The sequence below is a fragment of the Mustela putorius genome, unplaced genomic scaffold, assembly GCF_011764305.1.
Source record: "Mustela putorius furo isolate JIRA1106 unplaced genomic scaffold, ASM1176430v1.1 tig00537227_pilon_pilon_pilon, whole genome shotgun sequence".
Taxonomy (NCBI): Eukaryota; Metazoa; Chordata; class Mammalia; order Carnivora; family Mustelidae; genus Mustela; species Mustela putorius.
The window spans coordinates 17,225,580-17,251,703 of NW_025422368.1; the positions used below are offsets into that span (position 1 = coordinate 17,225,580).

The 26,124-nt window shown below is 38.7% G+C and overlaps 2 protein-coding genes across 10 annotated transcripts in view; one reads left to right on the top strand and one right to left on the bottom strand.

Annotated features, from left to right (window-relative positions):
- The first annotated feature begins 1,300 nt into the window (after nucleotides 1–1,300).
- Nucleotides 1,301–25,980, top strand: YARS2 (tyrosyl-tRNA synthetase 2). Of its 2 annotated transcripts, XR_200806.3 has the most exons (6): nucleotides 1,301–2,114; nucleotides 2,906–3,073; nucleotides 15,518–15,673; nucleotides 15,929–16,099; nucleotides 18,725–18,967; nucleotides 24,455–25,980. XR_200806.3 is itself a non-coding variant. In XM_004771809.3 (5 exons), exons 1-5 carry the CDS (start codon nucleotides 1,336–1,338, stop codon nucleotides 18,882–18,884), a joined length of 1,434 nt encoding a protein of 477 aa, XP_004771866.1. In that variant the 5' UTR covers nucleotides 1,301–1,335; the 3' UTR covers nucleotides 18,885–18,991. The 2 variants fall into 2 exon arrangements, 1 of the variants encoding a protein (XP_004771866.1); XM_004771809.3 differs by lacking the exon at nucleotides 24,455–25,980 and having other exon boundaries at nucleotides 18,725–18,991.
- DNM1L (dynamin 1 like) overlaps nucleotides 20,176–26,124 on the bottom strand; it is a 51,391-nt gene continuing 45,442 nt past the window's right edge. For 2 of the 8 annotated variants that reach the window (XM_004771811.3, XM_004771814.3), the window contains 6 exons: nucleotides 25,261–25,338; nucleotides 24,910–24,942; nucleotides 22,894–23,070; nucleotides 22,622–22,731; nucleotides 22,331–22,490; nucleotides 20,176–22,039 (listed from right to left, as the gene is read on the bottom strand). In XM_004771811.3, the coding sequence (XP_004771868.1) occupies nucleotides 21,983–22,039; nucleotides 22,331–22,490; nucleotides 22,622–22,731; nucleotides 22,894–23,070; nucleotides 24,910–24,942; nucleotides 25,261–25,338 (615 nt within the window). In that variant the 3' untranslated portion in view covers nucleotides 20,176–21,982. The remainder of the gene's footprint in view (nucleotides 22,040–22,330; nucleotides 22,491–22,621; nucleotides 22,732–22,893; nucleotides 23,071–24,909; nucleotides 24,943–25,260; nucleotides 25,339–26,124) is intronic. The other 6 variants (XM_013045490.2, XM_004771819.3, XM_004771821.3 and 3 more) reach the window with 3 other exon arrangements.

Here is a 26,124-nt window from a genome sequence, read left to right on the forward strand (position 1 = left end):
TAATTTTTAAATATTATTTCATTTGGTTAAATGACTTTATAATGTTATAAAATGGAAAGGTCCTGAGGAGTAATTTGGCCAACGGCCCAGATGTCTGCTACAGGACCCAGGGCTCTATCCCCCAGCTGCTGAGCTTATCGGTTGCTGATAGCTCACAGCTGAGTCCATTTCTGCATTTAGTTCTCTGCCAAAGCCTTGCCCAAGGTTTTGCCTCCTTTCCAGGGACATCCCACATTTAATGGCTGGCCAATAGACAAGGCCTGTCCCTTGTTTCAATTTAGAATGAATCTGAGAGGAAATCCCAACTCCAGAGCTCCCCCCACCCCCGGGGAGTATTTGAGGCCCCTATTGCAAACTGTTCACAATTTAACTTCTCCCTCAGCTCAAGCCTGCCTCCATCACTCCATTACAGAGGTTTTTCCAAGAGTACACCCCAGTGACCCTTCTGCACACGAATCTCCAACTCGACCTTACACAGCTGGTACTGAAAGTGGTCCTAGAATTGAGACTCCAAAATAGGGTTTGGGAGCTGGTTTCCGTGCCAGCACGCGGGTAATGAGAACCCCATCCCTGGTGAGTGGAGTCTTGACAGCACCTGCCATGCTGCGGCAATGCGATTACCAATTTGAATCCACATATACTAAAGCTGTGTCCCACCTGGTTACCTGTAATTGTTAAATAGATAAATAAAACTTGGGGTTTCCTGCATTTAATTTATTGTAGGGCTTGTTCCCGCTATAGCTTGGGCAAGACTGCCACCTCCTGGAGAAACTAATGTAGGCCGATGCCTCTGCCGCTCTCCTCCGCGGGGAATCGCTATCCCGAGTTCGGGTCGCCACGCCAACTCCGTAACTCTCCATTAAGTTAAACCAATTTCTAACCCGTTACAACCTCTATGGACAACCTCTATGGACTTTTTCCATAGAACCAAGAATTCGAAGGAACTTGTGCACCACAATTTTTTCAGGTGAAAATTAAAACAAAATCTAACATCTGTAGAGAGCTACAGCAGGTGCCAAGAGCTTTCATTCTCAGTTCTCACAAGAGCCCTGTGAGGTAGGAACTATTATCACAGACACACCTACGTTACGAATGAGTCAATAAAGTTTTAGAGAATTTAAGGTGACTGACGGTAAACACAATCCCCACTCGGGTCGTCAGAACTCCAGCGTCCGCGGAGAACTCAAGCTCCGTAGCTAAGTGACTGCCCCGCCCCACTCAGGCATGCGCAGAAATACACGGAAGCGATTTCCGTAGAAATTGTAGGAGGCTGGCACTGAGGGGGGTGTGGCGAGAGCCAGAAAATCCCAGCATTCCCCTCGTGCCGACGCCAAGATGGCGGCCCCCGTGTTGCGGTGCTTTGCCCGCGGCCGGTGGTTTGGGACCCCAGGCCCATCAGGAGTCTTGCTCCTGGGACCGCGTGAGGCCCATTCGGGCGCTCAGGGGTTGCTGGCGATGCAGAAGGCTCGGGGTCTTTTCAAGGAGTTCTTCCCCGAGACGGGTACGAAGATAGAGCTCCCAGAGCTCTTTGACCGTGGCACGGGCAACTTTCCTCAGACCATCTACTGCGGTTTCGACCCCACGGCCGACTCGCTTCACGTGGGGCATCTGCTAGCGCTGCTGGGCCTGTTTCACTTCCAGCGAGCGGGCCACAACGTGATCGCACTGGTAGGAGGTGCCACTGCGCGCCTGGGAGACCCCAGCGGCCGTACCAAGGAGCGGGAAGCGCTGGAACCAGAGCGCGTGCGAAGCAATGCGCGCGCCCTACGCCAAGGACTCGAGGCCATGGTGGCTAATCACCAGCAGCTCTTCGCGAATGGGCGGGCCTGGGGAAGCTTCACGGTACTGGACAATGCGGCCTGGTACCAGAAGCAGCACCTGGTGGACTTCCTAACGGCTGTGGGTGGGCATTTCCGCATGGGCACGCTCCTGAGCCGTCAGAGCGTCCAAACCCGGCTCAAGAGTCCCGAGGGCATGAGCTTGGCAGAGTTTTTATACCAGGTGCTCCAGGCTTATGACTTCTATTATTTGTTCAAGCATTATGGATGCCGGGTCCAGCTGGGCGGATCTGATCAGCTGGGCAATATCGTGTCCGGATACGAGTTTATCCACAAGTAAGCGCCTTTAGACCCAGGAAAAATCTTGTGACCAAATAATTTACACGTGAATATCCTGTGATCAACTATTAACGATTGGGGAATGACGCCCTTTTTGAATCCTTGTGGGTTTTACTCCGCTAAGTCTGTAATGGTGTTAATGTGACTAGCTCACGAAAGTTGAAGGGCTGAATTAATGATACTAGGTATGCAACGTATTCTTAGAGCTTTGCAGGAAATAGACCACTACTCAGAATACAGCTTGTGTATTTTGCTTCCCTTTAGTAACTCTGCTTTTCGTTGTTTATGCTTGAATGCGACCGTGTCTCCTAGAGTAGTTTCTGATTTAGCCTTGCAGGTCCCATGAAGCTAGTGTTAGTTTTTGGTTGGCATCTCAGATTTTTTTCCAACTCCAGATATTTGGCAAATAAGGTAGATTTTAATCGCATTTTCTTGAGGGAGTTCAACTACAGGGTTAACTCATTTTTTAAATTCCTTAAAACATTCTTAAGTGTCTCTACCTGATTTCCCCTTACCCAGTCTTCCTTCCTGTTCTCCCTCAGACTTTACAGTTTTCTAGGACCTAGTGATGCAGAAACTACCTCAGAGTCACTGGTTCCGTCCATTGCAGTTTAAAATGACAAATGTCAAAACGAATTGAGTGCAATTAAGAGGAACAAAAATTCAGATTTACAAAGTGAAGGAAGTTTTCTTAGAGCAAGAGACCAGAATGAAATCTGAAGAAGGATCTGCAGAACTTACCATCACTTGTGCTTGAAGCACATAATGAAGTTTTTCTTTATGCTTAGGTTGACGGGAGAAGATGTATTTGGAATCACGGTTCCTCTAATTACAAGTACAACTGGAGCAAAATTGGGAAAGTCGGCTGGTAATGCTGTTTGGCTAAACCGAGAGAAGACTTCCCCATTTGAATTGTATCAGTTCTTTGTCAGGCAGCAGGATGATTTGGTAGAAAGGTGAGTTCTTCATAGTATCCTGAGAAAAATTAACTTTATAAACTCATAATTTTAGCCATTGAATCTGTATGTACCCTTTATAGTTTCTGTGTTTTTGTTTTCATTTAGATTTTCGTTTAAGACCCAGAACATTGCAATTCTGTTCTTCTGAACAGTTTTTTGTTGGTTAGATCAGAAAACCACTGATTGATGAAAACTTAGAGCCAAGTTTGTGATCTACATCTAACAAGTACTTAAGACACTCCCACTTGTGTATTCTAGTTTTTTCACTCCTTTTATCATCAACTTGACTAAACCTGATTTTACCTTTGTCTCTAAAGTTTGTTTTCTTTATAACATCTTTTGAAAGTCCTTTTTAAAAAATGACTTTCTCATTAATTCGCATCTTAAACTCTTTAAAGAATATAAATTAATGAGAAAAATAGACTTGCAACAAAAAAAAAAGATGAATTTAACCAAAAATAACATTTCCAGAGTGGAAAATATGCCTTATCAAACTACAATAATTAAAGTTTTTTTTCCTTTAGATTTATTTCAAACATTTGATGATACACTTTAGGGTTTTGATGTATCAAGACTGACATCTGGAAAGTTTCCTTTTCTATTTGGCTCTAATGTATAAAAAATACAATTAATTTCTATGACTAAATGTGTATCCAGCAACTCTTCTAAAATCTTAATTCTAGTAATTTTTGGTTTTAAAGCACAAGCTTAAATTTAAGATTTAGTAAAGAGACTAAATGGTAAAGATTAGAGAATCCAGGTGGACTCCAGCATCTGTGGTCACGTGATCTCTTTGGCACTGCAGAACATCAGGATAAAACAATCTTTTCAGTAAATTTCACTTAGATAATTAGATGTCTTATGTGGGGAAAATAATGAAACTTAGTCTCACACGGTTTGCAAAAATCAGTTCCAGGTAGATTATCAACCTAACTCTAACAAAAGATAAATCATGTGTTCAGAAGATAAATAGGAAAATATCTTCATAACTGGGATAGGGAAGGATCCTCAAATGAGATACAAATAAAGATTTGACTAAATTACAATTAAGATCTACTGTTCATTGAAGTCACCATTAAGAGTAGAAGAATATCCATTACATGTACTAAAAGTGTAAAGAGCTTATACTCAAATTCCATAAACCAATAAGAAAAAGACAACCCAATAGAAACATAAAGGCTTGAGCATGCACTTCAGAGAGATTCTGTCCAAAAGACCCAAAACATCTGAGAAGGTTGCTCAGCCTTAATAATGAGGAGAAAATGCAAGATAGAGGTACAATTAAATACTGTTATGTACCCTCCAGAATGGAGAAACAGAATTAGCAATACCAGGTGTTGGTGAAAATGTTCCAAGGTGTTGGGAGAGTGAACTTAATAGTGGTATCAGTCTCGGCCAATTGCTAGTGATGCTATTGACTAGAAATGCTTGAGGAACTCACCTGGGCACATACCATTTGTGGCAAGCCCCACAGACCTTTCCCTGACCAGAACCAGTGTTGAGGCTGGACTGGCCTTTGTGGTTCTTATGATTGCCAGATGCATCTCAGCAACAACCATCAGGGAAATCTGAAAAACAAAATTTCTTACTCACAGGTCCTGGAGGGCCACACAGAAGGCCCTGGGTAGAGAGAGGGAGGGAGTGTGGACCTAGGCCACAGCCTTATTGTAGACAAAGGGTGGGGTGCCTAGGGCTTTGTAGGTTCACCCTTTATTGGGAAATTTAAAACATAAAAGCAGGAATTAGGGAACAGGAAGGGGAGAAACAGGGTCACTCAAGTGGTCCCTTATCTAGGGCTTTCTAGAAGAGAAACTTCATGAGTAAGGGTGACCTGGTAATGGATCTAGTTGGTTTGCTACTAACTGTATCATAACAGCTGGCAGTATGTTTATTCAAAATGAACGTCTTTAAAATGGATAATTTGGCAACTAAAATGTCAGGCACTTAGAGGCATCAGATTTTTTTTGTCCTTTTTTTTCTAATTGAAGTATAGTTGACATACTATATTAGATTAGTTTCCAATGTGCAACATAGTGATTTGACATTTTATATACATTATGAAATGCTCATCACAATAATTGTAGTCACTGGCTGCCTCCTTACAAAATTATTATAATATTGCTTGTATTGCCTGTGCTGTACTTTTCATCCCTGTGACTTTCTTATTTTATGGACGTTTGTATATCTTAATCTCCTTCATCTGTTCACCCATCCCCTGCACTCTGGCAACCACCAGTTCTCTGTATTTGTAAGTCTGTTTCTGTTTTATCTGTTCATTTGTTTCTTAGATTCCACATGCAAGTGAAATCATGGCATTTTTCTGAGTGACTTATTTCACTTAGCATAATACCCTCAAAGTCCACCCATGTTGTTGCAAATAACAAGATTTCTTTCTTTTTTACGGCTGAGTAATAATAATACTCCATTTTTCTTTAGCCAGTTATCTATCAGTGGACACTTAGGTTGCTTCCATTTCTTGGCTGTTGTAAATAATACTGCAGTGAAAATAGGTGTGCACGTATCTTTTTGAATTAGTGTCCTTGTTTTCTACAGGTAAATACCCAGAAGTGAAACTGCTGGATGGTATCAAATTTCTATTTTTAATTTTTTGAAGACCTTTCTACTCTTTTTTTAATGGCTATACCAGTTTATATTCCCCCACAACAGTGCATGAAGGTTCCCTTTCTCCACATTCTTGCCAAAACTTACTTCCTGTCTTTTTGATATTAGCCGTTCTGACAGGTGTGAGGCAGTATCTTATTGTGGTTTTGATTTGCATTTCCCTGATGATTCGTGATGTTGAGCATCTTTTCATGTGTTTGTTGGCTATCTCTCTCCTTTGGAAAAATGTCTGGTTTGGTTTGGTTTGGTTTTTTGTTTTGTTTTTAATTAGATTGTTTTTTAATCAGATTGTTTTCTGGTGTTGAGTTGTAGAAGTTGTTTATCTATTTGGGGTATTATCCCCTTATCAGATATATCATTTGCAAATATCTGCTCTCAGTCAGCAAGTCGCTTTTTCGTTTTGTTGATAGTTTGCTTCATTGCGCCAGCTTTTTATTTTGGTGTATTCCCAATAGTTTACTTTTGCTATTGTTGCTCTTGCCTGGGGAGAAAAATCCAAAAAATATTGCGAAGGTGGATGTCCCAAGAGTTCCTGCCTATTTCCTTTTAGGACTTTCATTGTTTCAGGTCTTACATTTTGGTCTTTAATCCATTTTGGGTTTATTTTTGCATGTGGTGTGAGCAAGTGGTCAAGTTTTATTCTTTTGCATGTAGCTCTCCAGTTTTCCCAGCGCCATTTATTAAAGAGACTGTCTTTTCCCCATTGAATATTCTTGCTCCTTTGTCATAGAATAATTGAACATATAGGCGTAGGTTTATTTCTGGGCTCACTATTCTGTTGGTCTGTGTGTATATTTTTGGACCAGTTCCCTACTGTTTTGATTATTATTGCTATGTAATATATCTCGAAATCTGAGTGTGATCCCTCCAGCTTTGTTATTTCTCAAGATTGCTTTGGTTATTTGAGCTCTTTCGTGGTTCTATACAGGTTTGAGGATTGTTTGTTCTTAATTCTGTGAAAAATGCTGTTAGTATGTTGATAGGGATTGCTTTAAATATGTACTTCACGCAAAAGTAAATAAATAAAATCTGTATTTTGCTTTGGATAGTATGGACATTTCAACAATATTATTCCAACCTATGAGCATGATACATTTTTCCATTTATTTTTGTCCTCTTCACATTCTTATCAGTGTTTTATAGTTTTCAGAGTGCAGGTCTCTTACTCCTTCATTAAATTTATTCCTCAGTATTTTACTCTTTGATGCAGTTGTAAATGGGATTGTTTTCTTGATTTCCTGGTCTGCTACTTTGTTGTTACTGTATAAAAATGGAACAGTTTTCTGTGTGTTAATTTGGATTCTGCAACTTTACTGAATTTATTACTTCCAGTAGTTTTTGGTGGAGTCTTTAGGGTTTTTTCTATATAGTATCAAGTCATTTGCAAATAGTGACAGTTTTATTTCTTCGTTACCAGTTTGGGTGCCTTTTATTTCTGCCTGTTGGCTGTGGTTGGACTTCCAGTACTATGCTGAAATAAAGTGACAGGTGGATATTACTGCCTTGTTCCTGATCTTAGTGAAAAGGCTTTGAGATTTTCACCAATGAGTATGATGTTAGTTGTGGGTTTTTCATATTTGGATTTTGGGGTATGTTCCCAATAATCCCACTCGGTTGAGAGTTTTTATCATAAATGGATGTTGATTTTGTCAAATGCTTTTTCTACATCTAATAAGATAATCGTATGGTTTTTTATCTTTTGTTTAATGTTGTATATCATGTTGATTGATTTACATAAATTGAACCATCCTTATATCCTTGTAATAAATCCCATTGGACCGTGGGGAATGACCCTTTTAATGTATTGTTGAATTCAGTTTGATAATATATGTGAGGATTTTTATGTCTGTGTTCATCAAGGATATATAGCCTGCAATACTCTTTTTTTTGAAGTGTCTTTGTCTGATTTTAGTGTCAGGGTAATGCTGGCCGAATACTATGTATTTGGAAGCATTCATCTCTTCAGTTTTTTAATAGTTTGAGAAGAGTAGATATTAGCTCTTTAAATGTTTGATAGAATTCACATTTGAAACCATCTGGTCCGGGACTTTTGTTTCTTGGGAGGTTTTGATTACTGATTCAGTTTCATTTCAAGTAACTGATCTGTTCAGATTTTCTATTTCTTCCTGATTGTCTTGGACGATTTGATGTTTCTAAGAATTTTTCATTCCTTCTAAGTTGTTCTATATGTTAGACATATAATAATTTTCCGTAGTAGTCCTTTTTTTTTTTTAAACCATTGACTATATTTTCTGTGTTGTATCTTTCATCCCATGACTATTCATTCCTTAACTGGAATCCTGTATCTTCTATTCCTCTTCATCTATTTTTCCCATCCCCTAGCCCCCCACTCTGGCAACCATTAGTTTGTCCTCTGTTTTGGGGTTTTTTTTAATTGATTTGTTTTTTAGATTCCACATATAAGTGAAATCATGTGGAATTTATCTTTCTCTGCCTGAATTATTTCACTTAATGTAGTACCCTCTAGATCCACTGGAGTTGTCACAAATGGCAAGATATTCTTTTTTTATTGCTGAGTAACTTTCCACTGTATATATACTATTTCTTTATCCATTAATCTATTAATGGACCCTTGGGTTGCTTCCATATCTTAACTATTGTAAAAAATACTGCGGGGTACCTGGGTGGCTCAGTGGGTTAAAGCCTCTGCCTTCAGCTCAGGTAGTGATCCCACGGTCCTAGGATTGAGCCCCGCATCGGGGTCTCTGCTCAGTGAAGAACCTTCTCCCCCCCCCCCCCACTCTCTGCCTACTTGTGATTGCTGTCTGTCAAATAAATAAAATCTTAAAAAAAAAATACTGCAGTGAGCATAGGGATGCATATCTTTTTGAATTAGTTCATTACTTTTAGCAAATACCCATCAGCAGATCCTTGTGGTATATTTTTAATTATTGAAGAACCTCCATATTGTTTTCTACAGTGGCTACATCAATTTACATTCCCATCAATAGCGCACAAAGGTTTCTTTTTCTGTATATCCTCACCAATACGTTATTTCTTATCTTTTTGATACAAATCATTGTTATAGATATTAAGCGATACTTCATTATCATCTTGATTTCCATTTCTCTGATGATAGTGATGTTGAGCATCTTGGTATGTGTTGACTGTCTATATGTTTTCCTTGGAAAAATGTCTATTCAAGTCCTCTTCCCATTTTTAATTGGATGCATAGTGTTAGGGGTATTGACTTCTGTGAGTTCTTTATATATCTTGGATATTAATCCTTTGTTGGATATATCATTTGCAAATAAATCATTTGCAAAAAAACCCACTCAGTAGGTTTCCTTTTTGTTTTGTTGATAGTTTCCTTCGCTGCATGAAAGCTTTATTTTGGTATAGTCCTAATAGTTTATTTTTATTTTATGGTTTCAGTTCTCAATATTTAGATCTTTAATCCATTTTGAATTTTTTTTTAATGTATAGTGTAAGAAAGTGGTCCAGTTAATGCTTTTGCACGTACCCGTCCAGTTTTCCCAGCACCATTTGTTAAAGGGATTGTATTGTATTTTCTTGTCACAGATTTGTCCTTTATCACAGATTAATTGACCATATCAGTGTAGGTTTATATCTGCTTTCTCTAGTCTGTTCCACTGATCTATGGGTCTGTTTTTGTGCCATTACCATTCTGTTTGATTACTGTGGCTTTGTAGTATATCTTGAAATTTGGAAAAGTGTTACTTCCAGCTTTGTTATTCTTTCTCATGACTATCTTGACTATTCTGGGTCTTTTGTGGGTCATACAAATTTTAGGATTATTTGTTCTAGTTCTATAAAAAATGCTCTTGGTATTTTGATAGGGATTGCATTTAATCTGTAGTTTGCTTTGAGCAGTACAGACATTTTAACATTATTAATTCTTCCAATCTAGTTTGTGTCATCTTCATTTTCTTTCATCAGTGTTTTATAGTTCGCACATTACAGATCTTCTGCCTCTTTGGTTAAGCATGGTAGTCTTTTTTTTTTTTTTTTTTTTTTAAGATTTTATGTATTTATTTTTATATAATCTCTACACCTGATGTGGGGCTCAAGCCAACAAACCTGAGATCAAGAGTCATATGCTTTGTCAGCTGAACCAGCCAGGTGCCCCTAAGCATGGTAGTGTTTTACAGTCCTTTTTATTTCTGTGGTGTCAGTCGTACCTTCCCTAATTTCTGATTTTATGTGTTTGAGTCCTCTTTATCCTGATGAATCTGGTAAAAGGTTTATCAGTTTTATCTTTTCAGAGAACTAACTCATAATTTCATTTATTTTAAAGTTTCTGTTTTTATTTGCTCTCATCTTTATTACGCCTTTGCTTCTGCCAGGTTTGGGCTTTGTTCTTTTTTCTAATTCCTTTAGTTGTAAGTTTAGATTGCTTGTTTTAGATTTTTCTTGTTTCTTGAGGCAGCCCTTCATTGCTATAAATTTCCCTCTTAGAACTCCTTTTTCTAAGTCCCAAAGATTTTGGAATATCATGTTTCTACTTTCATTTGTTTCTAGGCAGTTTTTAGTTTATTATCTGACTTCTTTGTTGACCCACTATTTGTTCTATAGCATGTTGTTACATCTCCACAAGTCTGTGTTTTTTCCAGATTTTTTTCTTAAAATTGATTTCTAGTTTCATACCTTCCAGAAAGGAGCTTGGTATAATTTCAGTTTTCATAAATTGAGACTTGTTTTGTGACTTAACATGCAGTCTGTTGTGGAAAGTGTTCAGTGTGCATTTGAATGTGTATTCTATGTTTGGGAATGGAATATTCAGTATATATCTGTTAAGTCCATCTGGTCCAATAGGTTGTTCAGAGCCACAATTTCCTTGAGTTTTCTGCCCAGATGACCCATCTGTTGCTGTAAGTGGGATGTTAAAGTCCCCTTCTATTGTATTATTGTTGACTTTTCTCTATATTTTTTAAAGATTTGATTTATTTGAGAGGGCACACATGTGCACACTAGTGGGGGGTGGCCAGAGGGAGAGGGAGAAATAGGCTCCATGCTAAGCAGGGACCTGAGCTTCCCCCCCTCATCCCCCCTGCTCCACCCCCCCACCCCAGGACTTGGTCTTAGAACTCCAGGATCATAACCTGAGCTAAAGACAGATGCTTAACTGACCGAGCCACCCAGGTACCCCTTGATTTCTCCCTTGATATCTGTTAATATTTGTGTTATGTAATTAGGTGTTTCCAAGTTTGGTGCATTGGTATTTGTGATTTTTATATCTTCATTGGATTGATCCTTTTATTATTATATTAATGCTCTTTGTTTCTTATTATAGTCTTTTAAAGTCTATTTTGTCTGATGTAAGTATTTCTACCTCAGCTTTTTTTGTTTCCATTTTCATAGACTACCTTTTTCCATCTGTTCACTTTTAGTTTGTGTCTTTAAGTTGAAGGAGATTCTTGTAGGCAGCATGTAGATGGGTCTTGGATTTTTTTTTATCCATTCAGTCAGCCTGTGTTTTTTTACTGGAGCGTTTAGTCCATTTACATTTAAAGATTTATTTGTTTGTTTTAAAGAAATAGCAAGCATATGGAGAGGGAAGGGCAGAAGGCCAAAGAGAATCCTCAAGCTGACTCCACACTGAACATGGAGCCTGACATGGGTTTTGATCCCAGGACCCTGAGATCATAACCTGAGCTGAAATCAAGAGCCAGCCACTTAACTGAGCCACCCAGACTCCCCTAGTCCATTTACATTTAAAGTAATGATTAATAGGTACTTTTGTTGTTTTGGTAATTGTTTGATTGTTTTTCTAGTTCTTCTCTGTACCTTTCTTCCTTTCTTGCTCTCTTCCCTTGTGATTTGATAACTTTCTTTAGTATAACGCTTGGATTCTTCTTATTTTTTTGTGTATCTATTACACATTTTTGGTTTGTGGTTACCATGAGGTTCATACTTAGCATCCTATGCATATAGCATCTATTTTAAGTTAATGGTCACTTAAGTTTCAACACATTGAAAAAGCATGTTTGCTACGTTTTTATTCCCCGCTCTGTGTTTTATGTATTTGATGTCATGTTTTACATCCTTTTGTCTTTTGTATTGCTTAACTAATTATGATAGATACAAGTGATTTTCCTGTTGTTGTCTTTTAATCTTCATACTGGCTTTGTGATTGATCTGGTACCTTTACTATTTATTTGCTTTCACCATTGAAATTCTTTCATAATTTTCTAAGTCCTGATTATAGCCTCTTCTTTCTCACTTAAAAAAAATCCCTTGAACATTTCTTGTAAAGCCCGTTTGGTGGTGATGGACATCTTTAAATTTTGTTTGTCTAAGGACCTCTTTATCTCTCATTTAATTCTGAATGATGGCGAGTATTGGTTGTAGTTTTTTCCTGTCACCATTCTGAATACACGGCACTGCTACCTCTGGCCTCCTGAAAAATCAGCTGATAGCCTCATGGGAGTTATCTTAGACATCGCTCTTTGCTTTTCTCTCCCCACTTTTAAGATTCTCTCTCTAATTTTTGCCATTTTAATTATCATGTGTCTTGGGTTCTTATTTGGGGCTCTCTGTGCTTCCTGGGCCCAGATGTCTTTTCCTTCCACAGGTTAGGGAAGTTTTCAGCTATTATTTCTTCAATTAAGTTTTCTGCCCCTATTCTCTGTTTTCCTTCTGGGACCCATGTAATGTGAATGCCAGCATGCTGCTTGTCCCAGAGAGGTGTGTCCTTAATTAATTCTGTAATACTAGGAATTATCGCTTAATTGGAGAAACCTTAGTATTAAGGATTTGAAGGTAAATGGTGAGGTTCCATTCATGAGTGGCTGACTTATGTACTGACCAAACAGGGCCATTGAAAGGGGAGGCTGTGGGCTTAAAGACTCCATCTCAGTATCTATAGTAACAAGGTATAGGCCTTTAGTGCCCTGTTTAAATTGGTATTGGGGGGTGTTTACCATTTTGCCCACAGGAGGGAGAGTCACTGGCATCCATTTTGTAAATCCCCCCAAGAAGACTAAGAACTTGGGCTGGGTCTGTGTGGCATTGTGCCAGTGCATCCATGCCCATAATAGGGAAAGAAAGGGCCAAGGAAGCCACCACCAGAAGAAGCTATTTGAAGTAAATGGTCCCTGTAGTTAGTTAAATCCAGATGGATTTGTACACCTTTGATTGTTTTACTAGGAATGCCCTGTAGGTAGAAGGGCTTCCCTTTGAAGAATTTAGAGGGTTTGTCTGGAATAACAGTGACTTTGAGCCCTGATATCTAATAGGGACAAAAAGGACCATGCATTTTTATTGTCTCAGTGGACTGTCAGAGTGGTATGGGGCAGCTGCCTCTGGGAGGTGGGTTAAGTCCTGGGGATCTACCCAGTTCCTAGGGTAGAGGCTTAGGTGGCTGCCAACCCTGAGGTTAGAGAAGAGGGCAGAGGTAGTTGCAGGGACTGGGTTGGAGTCAGGAGTGCAGGCTGGGAGAATGCTAGTATTAATTAGGGCCTAGAGTTTAGAGACTGGCTGTCCAGATATTAAGTGACCAGGAATACTGAAATTTTATAACTCCCAGGAGAGTTTAATCTGTGTATTTTCAGAAAAGGACAAAATTAAGTTGGGAGTTTACTAAGGAGGGGGTAGGGATTCCTTTTGGTTGAGGGAAATTTGCTCAAGGGGAAACCCCTCTAGGGCAGTGGGTGTGTAATGGCATAGGTTTGAAGCATCTGGGTGCCTGGATAGTAATCTCCACTACATCTAGCAACCCATCAGGGCCCCCCAGTGCCTTTTAAATGGTTTTAGCAGTCCCATTAAAATGTAGTAGGGCTGCCCTCTAATTAGGGAGAGCACCTCATGAAAAGAATTCTCTGGACTCCAGGTCATCTGGGTCACTATGGTCATGTCTCTAGGGGCTCACCACAAGTGGTCAGGGCCCAGGCGAGTGCCCCCAGTCATTCCTATCGACATCACTATCGATAGGCTGCATCTGGAACAGTGGGAACATGGTATTGTCAGCAGGACTGCATGGTAGTACTTGTAGTTAACTATGGGGTCTGCCTTACCTTCCCACCTTCCCATCTTACAATAACTGGCTGACCAGGTAGGTCACAGCACTTGGGAACACAGCACCACTCGCTGGATGCCATCCCACCAGTCCCGGTTTGCATATCACCTCTGCTGTATATTGCCTGTCGTCTCTCTCCTAAAGTGTCACTGCTGCCATAGTAATTCAGTGTCTCCAGAGCTGTGTGATCAAGGCCATGTGGACTAAGGAGATGATTAGATCACTAATTTTTTTTAATTTATTTACTTATTTGACAGAGAGACACAGTGAGAGAGGGAATTCAGGCAGGGGGAGTGGGAGCAGCAGAAGCAGGCTTCCCACCAAAGAGGAAGCCCAATTTGGGACTCGATCCCAGGACCCTGGGATCATGACCTGAGTCGAAGGCAGAGGCTTTAACCCACTGAGCCACCCAGGCGCCCCTATCCACAGCTTTCTAAAAGGGGAACTTGCTGTGCAGCCGTGGCTGGCTGCTTTGCCTGGCTCATGAGCCTTCAACTGTGGCAAGCAGGCAGCAGCTCATTTGTGTGGGGGAGTGCTTGGCATGGAGGCCGTGGCAATCCAAAACTTAGGGTCAGACATAGATGCAGCACTTACAGAACCACTTTGGAAAAGTAGGTGTCTGTGTTACTAAACCTGAATATGCACATAAACCTGTGACCCTACACTTCCTCTCCTGGGTTCGTCCCCAAAAGAAATGAGCACACATGTGCACCAAGAGAACTACATGGGAATATTCATAGCCGCGTTATTAGCAGCTGTCCAAGAGGGGAAGCAACGCAGATATCCACAGTAGACTGTCTACATAAATACTTTATACGAAGTAGTCACGGCACAGAACGCTGTACGTAACAGCGGTGACACAGCAACGTGAATGCGTCTCTTGCCAAATATACTGATGTGCCAGAGAGGCTGAAGATGAAGATATATTCAGTATGATCCCATTTATAAAGCCTAAAACTGGCAAAACAAAGCAACGACATTTCCCAAGGGATATCAGAGTAGTAGAAGTTTAAAAAAAAAAACAAAGAGATTACCTTGAAAAGGGAGAAGAGTGGTTCATTTGGAAAGGCGGAAGTGTATGTAAAAATGTAAAAACATCTGGGTTTTCTTGAGTAGAAGAAACGAGGTATTTCTGGATGGGGAGTAATTACATAGATGTTTGCTTTTTGATTCCTTAAACTATGTTTGTGATTTGTATACTTTCTATGTGTTTTTTAAAAGCTACAGATAAAATGTCAATTTTTAAGTTACACATTTTTTATTGATGGATACATATACAGAAAACAAAAGTATTAAAACATGCATAGGAAGGGTAGGTACAAATTTAGGTTAGCTTATTCCTGGGCATGGAGGGGAATATGTTGGCATCTAGAGCTATATTATTTCATGCCTTTTCAAAAGGAAAGATCTGAAGTGAAGATGGCAAAACAGTAACATCTTCAGTCTGGCTGGTCTGTGCATGGGTATCTTATTTGGGGTACATTTCTGTATGTGTATTTTTCATAATGAAAAATAAGTTTAGGGGCGCCTGAGTGGCTCAGTTGGTTAAGCAGCTGAATCCTGGTTTGGGTGTGGGTCATGATCTCAGGGTTGTGAGATGGAGCCCCGCATCAGGCTGTTTTCAGTGGGGAGTCAGCTTGTGATTCTTTCTCCCTCTCCCCCTACCTTGTTCATGCATGCACTCACTCTCTCTAAAATAAATGAATCTTAAAAATATATGTAAATTTAAAAGTAGGCAGGATGTCTTTTGAAGGGAAAGGGAGTTGGAGACAAAAAGTAGGTGTGTTGTATACACCAGCAATGTATGTTTTGTCCCACAGGTACCTGAAGCTCTTCACTTTCCTGCCCCTTCCAGAGATTGACCACATCATGCAGCTGCATGTTAAAGAGCCAGAAAAGCGGGGTCCTCAGAAACGACTCGCTGCAGAAGTTACAAAGCTCGTTCATGGACAAGAAGGGCTGGATTCTGCTAAAAGGTGGCCTTTAGGAATAACTAACACTGGATAAAGCTATGTAGTTAATGGACTTGAGAAAATTTATTAGGGCTATCATGTCATTTGCCACTGTAAGGACTGTCAGTGTCTGACTTAAGTGCTTTAGAATAGCCTCTGTGGGAAAGATCATCTTGAGCTAAGTATGACTTCTACAAGATAAACGTTGCTGTTTTAGAACTATTAGAATGTGTCTGTGGATAAGCACTCCCGTGATGTGGTTCTCGATGTGTTCTTCAGGTGTACGCAGGCCCTTTATCACAGCAGCATCGATGCCCTGGAGGTCATGTCTGATCAAGAGTTACGAGAGTTGTTTAAAGAAGCTTCATTTTCTGAATTAGTTCTTGACCCAGGAACAAGTGTCCTAGATACGTGCCGCAAAGCAAATGCCATTCCAGATGGTCCCCGAGGGTAAGATGATTTAACTTTCAGTCACTGTTCATTCAGCAGTAAATGTTACAGTTCACAGCATGTTTCTGTAGTGCCACAAGGTGTCTTATTCTTGGCAGAAATTAGGTTAGTCCAAGACTAAAGTGAAAACTTGAGAACCTATTGTTGAAAATACTCTAAATTTTCTATAAACTCTCATACCCCCATACTTCTCTCCTTAAATCTAAGCCCATTTTTCCTCCAGCACTGGAAAGGCCTACATTGAAGGGACCACTGTGATCAGCAGATGCACTGGGTTTAGTCAGCTTGGGGATGGATGGTCACAATTTGAGACCAAAGTTAAGAGATTCACATGGTCCCTCTCATATTCAGTCTGTGTCATCTTTGAGGGAATAGAGGGGTTGCCCAACCTGTTTACAGTATTTGTTGAGGGCGCATGGGTGGCTCAGTGGGTTAAGCATCTGCCTTCGGCTCGGGTCATGATCCCAGGGTCCTGAGATCAAGTCCTGCATTGGGCTCCTTACTCAGTGGGGAGCCTACTTCTCCCTTTCCCTCTGCTGCTCCCCATTTGTGTGCATACCTGCTCTCTCTCTGACAAATAAATAAAATTTTTAAAGAATATTAGTTGAATTTCTGAAAATGAAGTAAGCATATGATGTTACTTCCTAAAACTAGTATTATAAATTACCTACTACTCCTCTTGAGAATTCCTTTTTTCTTTTCTTTTTTTTTTTTTTTTTTAAGATTTTATTAATTTGTTAGAGACACAGAGGGAGAGAGAGAGGGAGGGAGCGCATGCATGAGGGAGTGCACACAAGCTGGGCAAGGGGTAGAGGGAGAAGCAGGTTCCCCACTGACGAGGGAGCCAGACCTGGGACTTGATCCCAGGACACTGGGATCATGACTTGAGCCAAAGGCAGACACTTAACTAACCGAACCAGCCAGGCACCCCAGAGAATTCCATTTTTCTTATCAAGACGTAGGTAGAATGCGTTTTCCTCAGTTATGTGGGATTATGAGGGAATAAAAGTGTTCCACAAAAAAGTAATCCAGCATATACTTGATGCTTCTGCACTTAAAACTGAAATAGAGTGATTTAGAAGGAAAAGCACTGGTTAGCCAGAAAACCCTGGGTGTCTCATTTCCTGGAGTTTGACAGTTAAGTCATATGCTTGTCAGCCCCTAGTCATGATTATAAATGACATTTGTTAAAATTGCTATTTTCTTTCAGTTATTTTAGATTTTTACCTTTCTTCTAAAAAGCCCTTAGTTATTCTGTAGAGAGAAAATATCCATTGTCTTTCTTATCACTTGCTATTCCACCTTACTGATTCCCTAATATGCTCATTATTTCATGTACACTGGATTGCAGGTGGTGCCATCTACCTCTCCAGAGTGAGTCACTGGTTCTAAGGATTTTCCTTACTGTGGAAGCATTTTTTATTTTCTTCTGAACTTTTCTAGTGGTTTATTTACTGATACTGGAAATTTTACCATGACTTAGGATGACAGCATATCTGATTTAGACAGAGTTCTTAATATTGACGTTTTTTTAGATTGTATAAGCTAAATAAGACTGCCATATAAGCAAAATGAGAACATGATCTGGAAACTATAGCAAACAGACCAAAGTAACACTTCCTAAGAGAAAGAAATCTGTCCTTAAATAGAAAACGTTGAGTTTTATGAAACCATGTGTAGTAGTGGTTTCTTTGTCATTTGGTAACATTCAGATAAGAGAAAATGAACATTTGCTTTTCACAAGGGCTCCCAAGGACTTTCATGCTCTAGACCTTTTCTTCTGTTTGCTTCTTTCCAGCTACTCCCTATGTTTCCTCACCCTATTTGTGGAAGTAACTGCTACTCACCCTCCCAGTTTCCATGTCTCCTCTTGCAGGACAATTTCCAGCTCCCCCACCAACCCAGTGTGCACCCAGAGTCATATTTCCTACTGGTGACAGCATTTAATCTCTCTGGAATAGTCTGGCTCTCTCCACTAGTTTGCAGTACTATTTATATTTAGCGTATAGTAAAGGCTCTATAAATGTTTGTTGAATGAATTGGGCAGTAAGTAAATAACAGAAGTAAAACCTATTTACATACACCATCAAAAAAATTGTTACTAAACTGGAATTAGATAAGCTACTGATAATCCATCTCTGAAATCAGCCCATTTCACTTTAAAAATTCTCAACATTTTAACAATGCTATTATTTGCATAGTCTCATAATATAATTTCTAATGATTTTCCAGTTTCATAAGTTTCCTAAAGATTTCTATAACAGGACTACATAGTTGCGACTGGTATCTCATGGGAACTCACAAAAAGCAGCACTGTCCTCTTTGTATTTCTGGAGGCTTCTTTTCTGTGATTAAGGAATCACTCTCCAGGTGATTCCGCTATTCATGTTTAAACCACTGCCAACTGAAGAGTTCTGCGTAGAGCTATGAAATATCCTAGATTTTTCTCCACTAAACAAGAAACTTATGCCTTAAATCCACTCCTTTTCAAAAAGCATTTGAGGGAGGCAGAATCTAGTAGAGTGAACATGAAGGTAACAATTCACTGCTAAGTGGTTTCAGAGTGGTTTGCAGAGCCTCTGCAATGTAAGTCAAATGATTCTAATTAAACATTTCTATTTTTAGGCATCGGATGATCACAGAAGGTGGAGTCAGTATAAATCACAGACAAGTAACGAATCCTGAGTGTGTTTTGGTTGTTGGACAACATATTCTTAAGAATGGACTTTCATTATTAAAAATAGGAAAAAGGAATTTCTACATTATAAAATGGCTTCAGCTATGATGAAAAATCCTTCAGGTGGTTCAAACTTACCCATCTCCTAAGATGTACCAAAGGCTGGCTCCAGAACTTACACTTTTGCTCATGTAAGTCAAACCGTAGAGAATGGAGTACTCTCTAGGTCTCAGAGTGTGAGTAATTTTCTTATTTCCACAGGGTGGTTAAGACAAATGCTGGTGTAATAATGCAGTATTTTATCTGCTGAGCTGCAGGTGTTACAGACTACCATAGAACTATGATTGCCAGGGATAATCTTTTAAAAATTCTATTTCATGGAAGAACTATCCTATCCTTTTTGTTCCCTTTTTAGAGATGAGGAGGAACAGTGAAAAAGAAGGTGGCGTAAGGACTCATGGATACTTTTATATCGGGGGTTCATCTCCCTGATCTGACTCACAGACACCAGCAGGGCTTCTAGTGTTCACATTAGAAATGTGAAAAATAGTATTGGAAACTTGTAAATTTCTGAATTTTTTCTGAATTTTCTGAATTTTGTTGATTAAATCCAGTTCTCCTTAAGAAGACAGGTATTACATACATTAAGCCATAGTTGGCAGTAGAAATTCCAGTAGAAAGTTAGCTTTCAAAGAACAAAAATCCGTACTTTTCAGAAGTTTTCTAATTGAGTGTTTTAGTCCCTTGCCTGTGTTTCAGTATAATTAAATTTACTCACAGCCTTGTTTTGCCAAATTACTGAGGAAGCAGTATTTCATAAATTTGGAAACTTAGCTTTAAGTTTCAGCGTCTGTCTTCAAGCAGATTGCAACTTGAGATAAACTGAAAAGTAACTAGAGTGAAAACAGAGATAAATATTATACCAATATCCAATCACAGGAGAATATCATAAGGAATTCAGGTAAGGGAACTTTTCCAGACTTAGAGTCCAGACCTAATTAAGCTCTCTATACATTAGGCAAATTAATTCTTAGAACTGTTTCCACATCTCAAAAATCAGGGTAATATCAGTGTATTTCCCTGAGGACTAAGTGAAATACACAAATACAAAATGGTTCACAATCTGATTCCTTCTAGAAAACCGTATAGGCAGCAAAGCATGTAGTGTTGAAATTCTAGCCATTTACTACCTGGATTACATGGAACAAATCACTGAATTTATGTGTGAAACTGGAGATGTAATAATCTCTGAATTGTGAGAATTTAATAGGAAATTTTGTAAAACTTTTATACAGTGTAAGCTGTATTTTCCAATTAGATTTATGTTATGAGTTAAACTATAGTTTATCTGAACCTTCTCTGGGAGCAAAGTTAAGAAGAATTCATTTATTGACAAAACTTTAATGTCATTTCATACCAGCAATTTTATTTACATAGCAAGAACATACAGGTGTCCACTGTAAATGTCAGATCGTCTAAACATATCAGAGCTTCACTCAGTTTGAGAGCCAACAAAGGAAGTTTTCTAACTTTCCAAACCTTTCTTGCCTCTGCTTTTCTTGTACAAGGTGTGTAGTGCCAGCAAGTACATTACCGTAACCTATCTTTAAAGGTAACATTTCCAATTTGAAATATGTTTGATGTGGAGAATGGTGCCCTGTTAAGTTCCCCGCCCCCTTACAAATTTAAAAGGCTGAAATGGTAGTCATCTGATGTATCTGAAGTAAGTCAGTCATGGATGGCTATACTGAGGTTGAAGAATGGTAGAGTGACTTCAGAGTGTGTTCTAACAGACGTTTAGGTAGTGTGCATTCTCTCCAGATAGGTACTGCTCACAGATTCAAAGGAGTACCATATTAGAGAAGACTGAATCTGTTCATGGTTGAGGTCAGTTGCTGAGCCTGTTGTTTGCTAGTAAATGGGTACCGTAAGCTCGAGTTGCCAGACATGCTTTCCCTGCCAGGAGTTCTTCATAAATGTCATAACTTAGGAGAAAGGTTAACATGTTCAGTAAATTCTATATTATGGAAATATAGTATCTGTCAGAGATGGAGCTAAATAAATGCCTTAAGGATTTTGACCCGTATCTTAAAAAATTTTTAATGTAATTCATATCAAGAATCACCTGGGGAATTTTAATAAAATGTGAATATGTTCTAAACCTTACCCCCAACCTCTTTGAATGCATTTTAGTAGCCTAAGCCTTCGGATGTGTGGCTGTGTCCGGGTATTTTTCTTTAGATTATAGAGTTCTACTCTATAATAGAGTTCCACTATATATATATATTGTTCCACTCTAAAATAGAGTATTTTCTAATGTATTTTGTTGGTGTGAAGCAAAAGTAACTTTTTTTTTTTAACCAACTATTAGAGAAGATACACTTCAGTGATCACCACAGGATTTGGTTTTAAGTCCCAGTTCCAAGTGAATCTTGGGACATGGTGTAAGTGATCTAATTTAAAGATGGATGTGAATTATTATATTTGAAAATCAAGTCTAGATGATTTTTAATGCAGAACAATATAATTCATCCTTCCAGGTTTAAGAAAGGATCAAAGATACTTTGATTTTTAACGCCCTAGGGTAGCATGAGCCCAGAAGTGGAAGGGCTGCATAGCTACACACGCACACTGCGTCACTGTCAACGTTCCAGACCTTCTTGTGCCTTCAGCTTTCTTACACATCAAAGGCTGCAGCAAAGCTCAGTAAAACTATAAATCGAAGGACAGGTGGAATACAATGACTGTGAGTAACCTGTCAACTCACATCTTTCAAAGCCAGACCAGTTTATATTGTGCATGCATTATAGTTGTAGGAAATGGTGTCTTGTGCATTCTTCTTGCAGGACTAGGGCAGCAGCTTTAATACTACTAACAGATTACACAGGTCATCTTATCCACAGGCAAACTGCTTGCACAACTAGAACATTTAACAGCTCTTTTTAAGTTCAAATGAAATGGTCACAAGAAAGACTTGATGTATTTTATAGGTACTGGGCAACTTTAGAAACAGCCATTTATTATTTGGATTAACTGTATGATTTGTTCTGCAATACAGAGTAAAATTTTCAGTTTATAGCCAGTCTCTTCACATGAGCAGATTCATACCATTGTAATACACAGGAGTTCATAAATAAAATTCTACTCAAGTAGGCAGTAACTAGCAAATTTCGAGTCAACAAAGTCTCCATATTCTATAGTTCTCTTCACCAAAGATGAGTCTCTCGGATTTCAGCAATTATTTGACTGGCTCCTTGCAATGCCTATATTTAAAAAAAAAAAAAAAAAACAACTGTAGATTCTTATTAAGTTCTTGATATTAAAAAAAATCTGAATTATGTGGGCGTAATCACTCCACTTTATATGTAGTAACTTTATATTAACCAGTATCTCCTCTGGTTTTGAACCTAAAAGTCCAATCAAGTACCAGTGAAAAAAAAGATTAGTCCTTATAGGAGGACTATCTATTTCTAAGGATAAGAATGCATTTTTAACAATGCAGTGTTTGTATCTACGACCCAACTGTGAAAATTAAAAACCGCTGACAGTAATACCTTCAGCATGTCGGCTGCTTCCTTCCTGCGCTGGGCCATGTCCTCAGATTCAGTTAGAAGATCATCCAATAAGGACGATTTGTACAGCTGTCCTACTAACTCACTCTGAAGAGTATCTTTCACATGATTAACCAAAAAATGCATTACTGCCTTTGGCACACTGCAAAACCAAATCAGATGATCCATTAATTTAGAATAAAAGCCTAAAAATTTTAAAACACGTGTATTTGTACAACAAATTCTGGAATAACTGAGCAGTATTAGAGTCTGATTTAGTACTATAGTACTAACCTGTCTTGAATATTCTTTCTGACAATAAGAAAATATGATTTGATGAGTCGTTCAATGACCTCACAATCTCGCTGTTCACGGGCAGATAGTTTTCGTGCAACAGGAACAGGCTAAATGGAGTGAGGGAAAGAAAAAAATTTCACTTTTGTGCCATTTTGAAACGGTTAAAAGTTCAGTAAGTTTTTGTGACTTTCAGTTCCTTGAGTTTTTCTGAAGTGCTTTCCTAGTAATTCAGTTATCTTCTTAGTGCGTAACCCATTCGCGTGGCTTACCACATCCAGCAGATTCACAGCATGGCCTTTTTGTGGGCTGGCTGGCATAATCGGAATTGGCTTTGATTTTTCCTCAGCTAATAACTCTTCAGCTTTTGAAGTTTTCAGCATTCCTCTCCAGTTGCCTGTTGTTGGTTCTTGAACACTGTCTCCAACCCCACCACCTCCAGATGCAACCTGAAAAGAACATGTTCCAAAACCTATTCCAACTGTATCGGATCTGACATGAACTTAAAGTTCATCTTCTTTGACAAGGAGAACACAACATCCAGTACCATCTGGGATTTTATTCAGACAGATAACAGGGTCAGAAAAAGATGGCATGTGTAACTGGCAACCTGAGCTATCGTAAATAAGAGGTTCTGTTGTCTTTTCTTTGGAAGGCCTCAACCCATAGATTTAATTTTTATCATGTGCTAACTTTAAAATTCTTCCTCCTTGCCAACCCCTCCAACAGTAAATTGTGGGAAAAGTATAAACTGCCCTTAATAGTGCTTATTAAAAGCACAAAGGAAAACAGAACTGCCAGTTTGATTTTTTTCAAAGTAACCTTATACACTATTGAACTTGATCTTTCCAAAAGTCCTATGAACTCCTGTCTCAAACTTCAGAGTTTATCTATTTTCCAAGTTAGTTTACATTTTTAATAGTCAACAAAATACTATAAGATACAACTACAAACTGTTTACACTTACAGTTCTTAGGCTGATACTGACTTTAAGCTGCCTAAAATGTGGAATGTGACATAAACCCAAGGTAAGTTTCCTCAATGTTCTTAAGAATCTACTGAAAGAAATCTAGTAATCACCAGTACTTTTGTACCTTCTTCTCTAGGATATGTCAGTTGATTTATAAAAGAAAAATGTTTAGAATAATGGGAAAAACAGTAACTGATCAACATTTGGGAATGTTTTTACATGCTCTTTAAAAAGATCTTACAATCTAAAATGGAATTAAGGTGGCATCCAGACTTTTAACCGAAGTGTATTATGGCAAGTGTTAAATCTATGTCAGTTTTCAAAAACAAAATCCTAGATCAAGAATAAGCTGGGGTTCAATTGTAGGGTGATGGATGCTTAACTAGACTTGGGGTGATCGCTTTGTAGTGCATACAGATATCAAATTATAATACTGCACACCTGAAAGATATATTTTTAAAACATCAGTTTGGGGTATCATTCTGAATCAAAACACTGGCCCAAATTTGCCTGTAATACATCAGTTAAGATATGCTATGTCCAAATATAGCAGTATATTATAAACTAATCTTAACATGAGTAATTAGTTTTTTAAATACCTGTTAACTACACCATGAATGATGAAAAGAAAAGGAAAGCAAACTCAGGGTGATGCCACAAGTGAAATAAAACTTAAGGCAATGATTTAGATGGTTCTCTATAAAACCTGAGCACAGTGGGCTGAGAGAGGATAAGACATTTATAAACTTATGAGGTTCAGAATCTTAAACCTGGACAGTAAGTGAGGAAAGGAACTAAAGGCAGAAAAAAAAACAGAGGAAGGTCTGAATAATTTACTGATTATCTCATTTCCCCCCAAACAGGTTATCAAGAATTGACAGTCTCAAACTCTCCCAGTCCCTGTTTGCTCCGAATTCGCTTAAGCTGCTGAGGCACATGCTAAGCCCCATGTTTCGGGTGACAAGGCAAACCACGTGGCCGCGCAGGCAAGCAGCAGGAGAGGCTGATCCATTAGTACCGGACAGATCTCTGAACCTTTAAAGAGGAAATGTCCAGAAGTATTAACTGCCACCTCTGGAATCTTAACTCCCTACCACAATATTAAAGTCAAAACTAGGAGGAAAGCCTTTTGTTATTTAAAAAAATGTTAAAACTAGAACTAATGCCATCTTAGAAGGATTAGTTAGGTAAGAGAAACATTAAAAGATGGAACACAGACAAGAGATAGATGCTGTTATACAAAGAGCTTCAGTGGTTTTGAAGACAGTGTTTCAGTGAGAACCAAAGGTACATTTCCATTCTGAAGCAAGAGACTCACATTTTTAGTTTCTCTTCTGCTGTCCTGAATTAACTGTTAAAAGATATGTTAAAACATGCAGTTTAACAAGCAAAATTTAAATACCAATAGCTTGAATTTCAAAAGTGCAGGATAATTTCCTCTTTAAATTATCTTTCCGTGCGCATCTTCTATATTGTAAGCAAAAGAAAGGCATGTCAACAATTTATGAAGTATACATTGTTATATAATTTAAAATTCCTATTAGACTAAAATGATCTAACCTTAGCACACATCCCACATTAATGTTCAGTGTACAGTGTGTTGTTTCCAGATGATTATGTTGCACCAAACAACTAGGCATGCAGGCTTAGATTAAGAATCAGAACAGACCTTGCCATCAGCCTCAGCAGAAGCAGCAGGGGAGGGCTCCTGGGAGGCAGGTGCCAAAGCACTTGGAACTTTATAAGACTAAAGGCAAAAAATGCAGGGAAAGAAAATCAAGGATGCCAAAAATGCATTCAGAAACATTCTATGAGTGTAAATTGTTCTTCTCTGTATCAAAATAGTAAAGTAACCATGAGAAACAAAAGCAACCATGAGATATAAAATTATTTGTTCTTCCTTACTCCTTGTACTATACTGTTATCACCTTTGTTAAAAGCCTTCTTCAGATGAATAACTAAGGAAAATCCAAATTCAAAAGCTTCATTTTTATTTCTAGAATCTGTTAAGATCTTTTCTGGTAAAGAATTCAAGGTAACAGATTTGTATACATGTATTTTAATCTATGCAACTGTTTATAGAAAACATCTATTATGTGCATATTTACCTTCCCTCCCAAAATACCTTCTTGTTGGTCATTTCAACTAATTTTATAAAGTTGATAAAGTCACCATAAACTTTGGTTTAAAAGCTTGATACTTAGGGTGGCTCAGTCGGTGAAGCCTCTGACTCTCGGTTTCAGCTCAGGTCATGATCTCATGGTCTTGAGATCGAGCCCCATGGGACTCTGTGCATGCAGACTCCGCATGGAGTCCGCTTGAGATTCTGTCTCTACCCCCCTGTAAAATAAATCTTCTAAAAAAATAAAAGCTTAATGCTTAAAACCCACCTTTAAGCATTTTTTCTAATGTATTCAAGATACCATCTAATGTTCAAAATACCATCTTTAAATTACTCAACCTCTTTTTAAACTTGCAGACCTTTACTCAAACAATGAAATAGTTCCAATGGAATAGTAAAGGGAGAAAAAGA

Coding starts and splice junctions, on each gene's coding strand:
- YARS2 (XM_004771809.3), top strand. CDS start 1,336: ATGGCGGCCCCCGTGTTGCGGTGCTTTGCCCGCGGCCGGTGGTTTGGG. Junction 15,674..15,928: donor GGGCTGGATTCTGCTAAAAG/GTGGCCTTTAGG, acceptor TGTGTTCTTCAG/GTGTACGCAGGCCCTTTATC. Junction 16,100..18,724: donor ATTCCAGATGGTCCCCGAGG/GTAAGATGATTT, acceptor TTCTATTTTTAG/GCATCGGATGATCACAGAAG.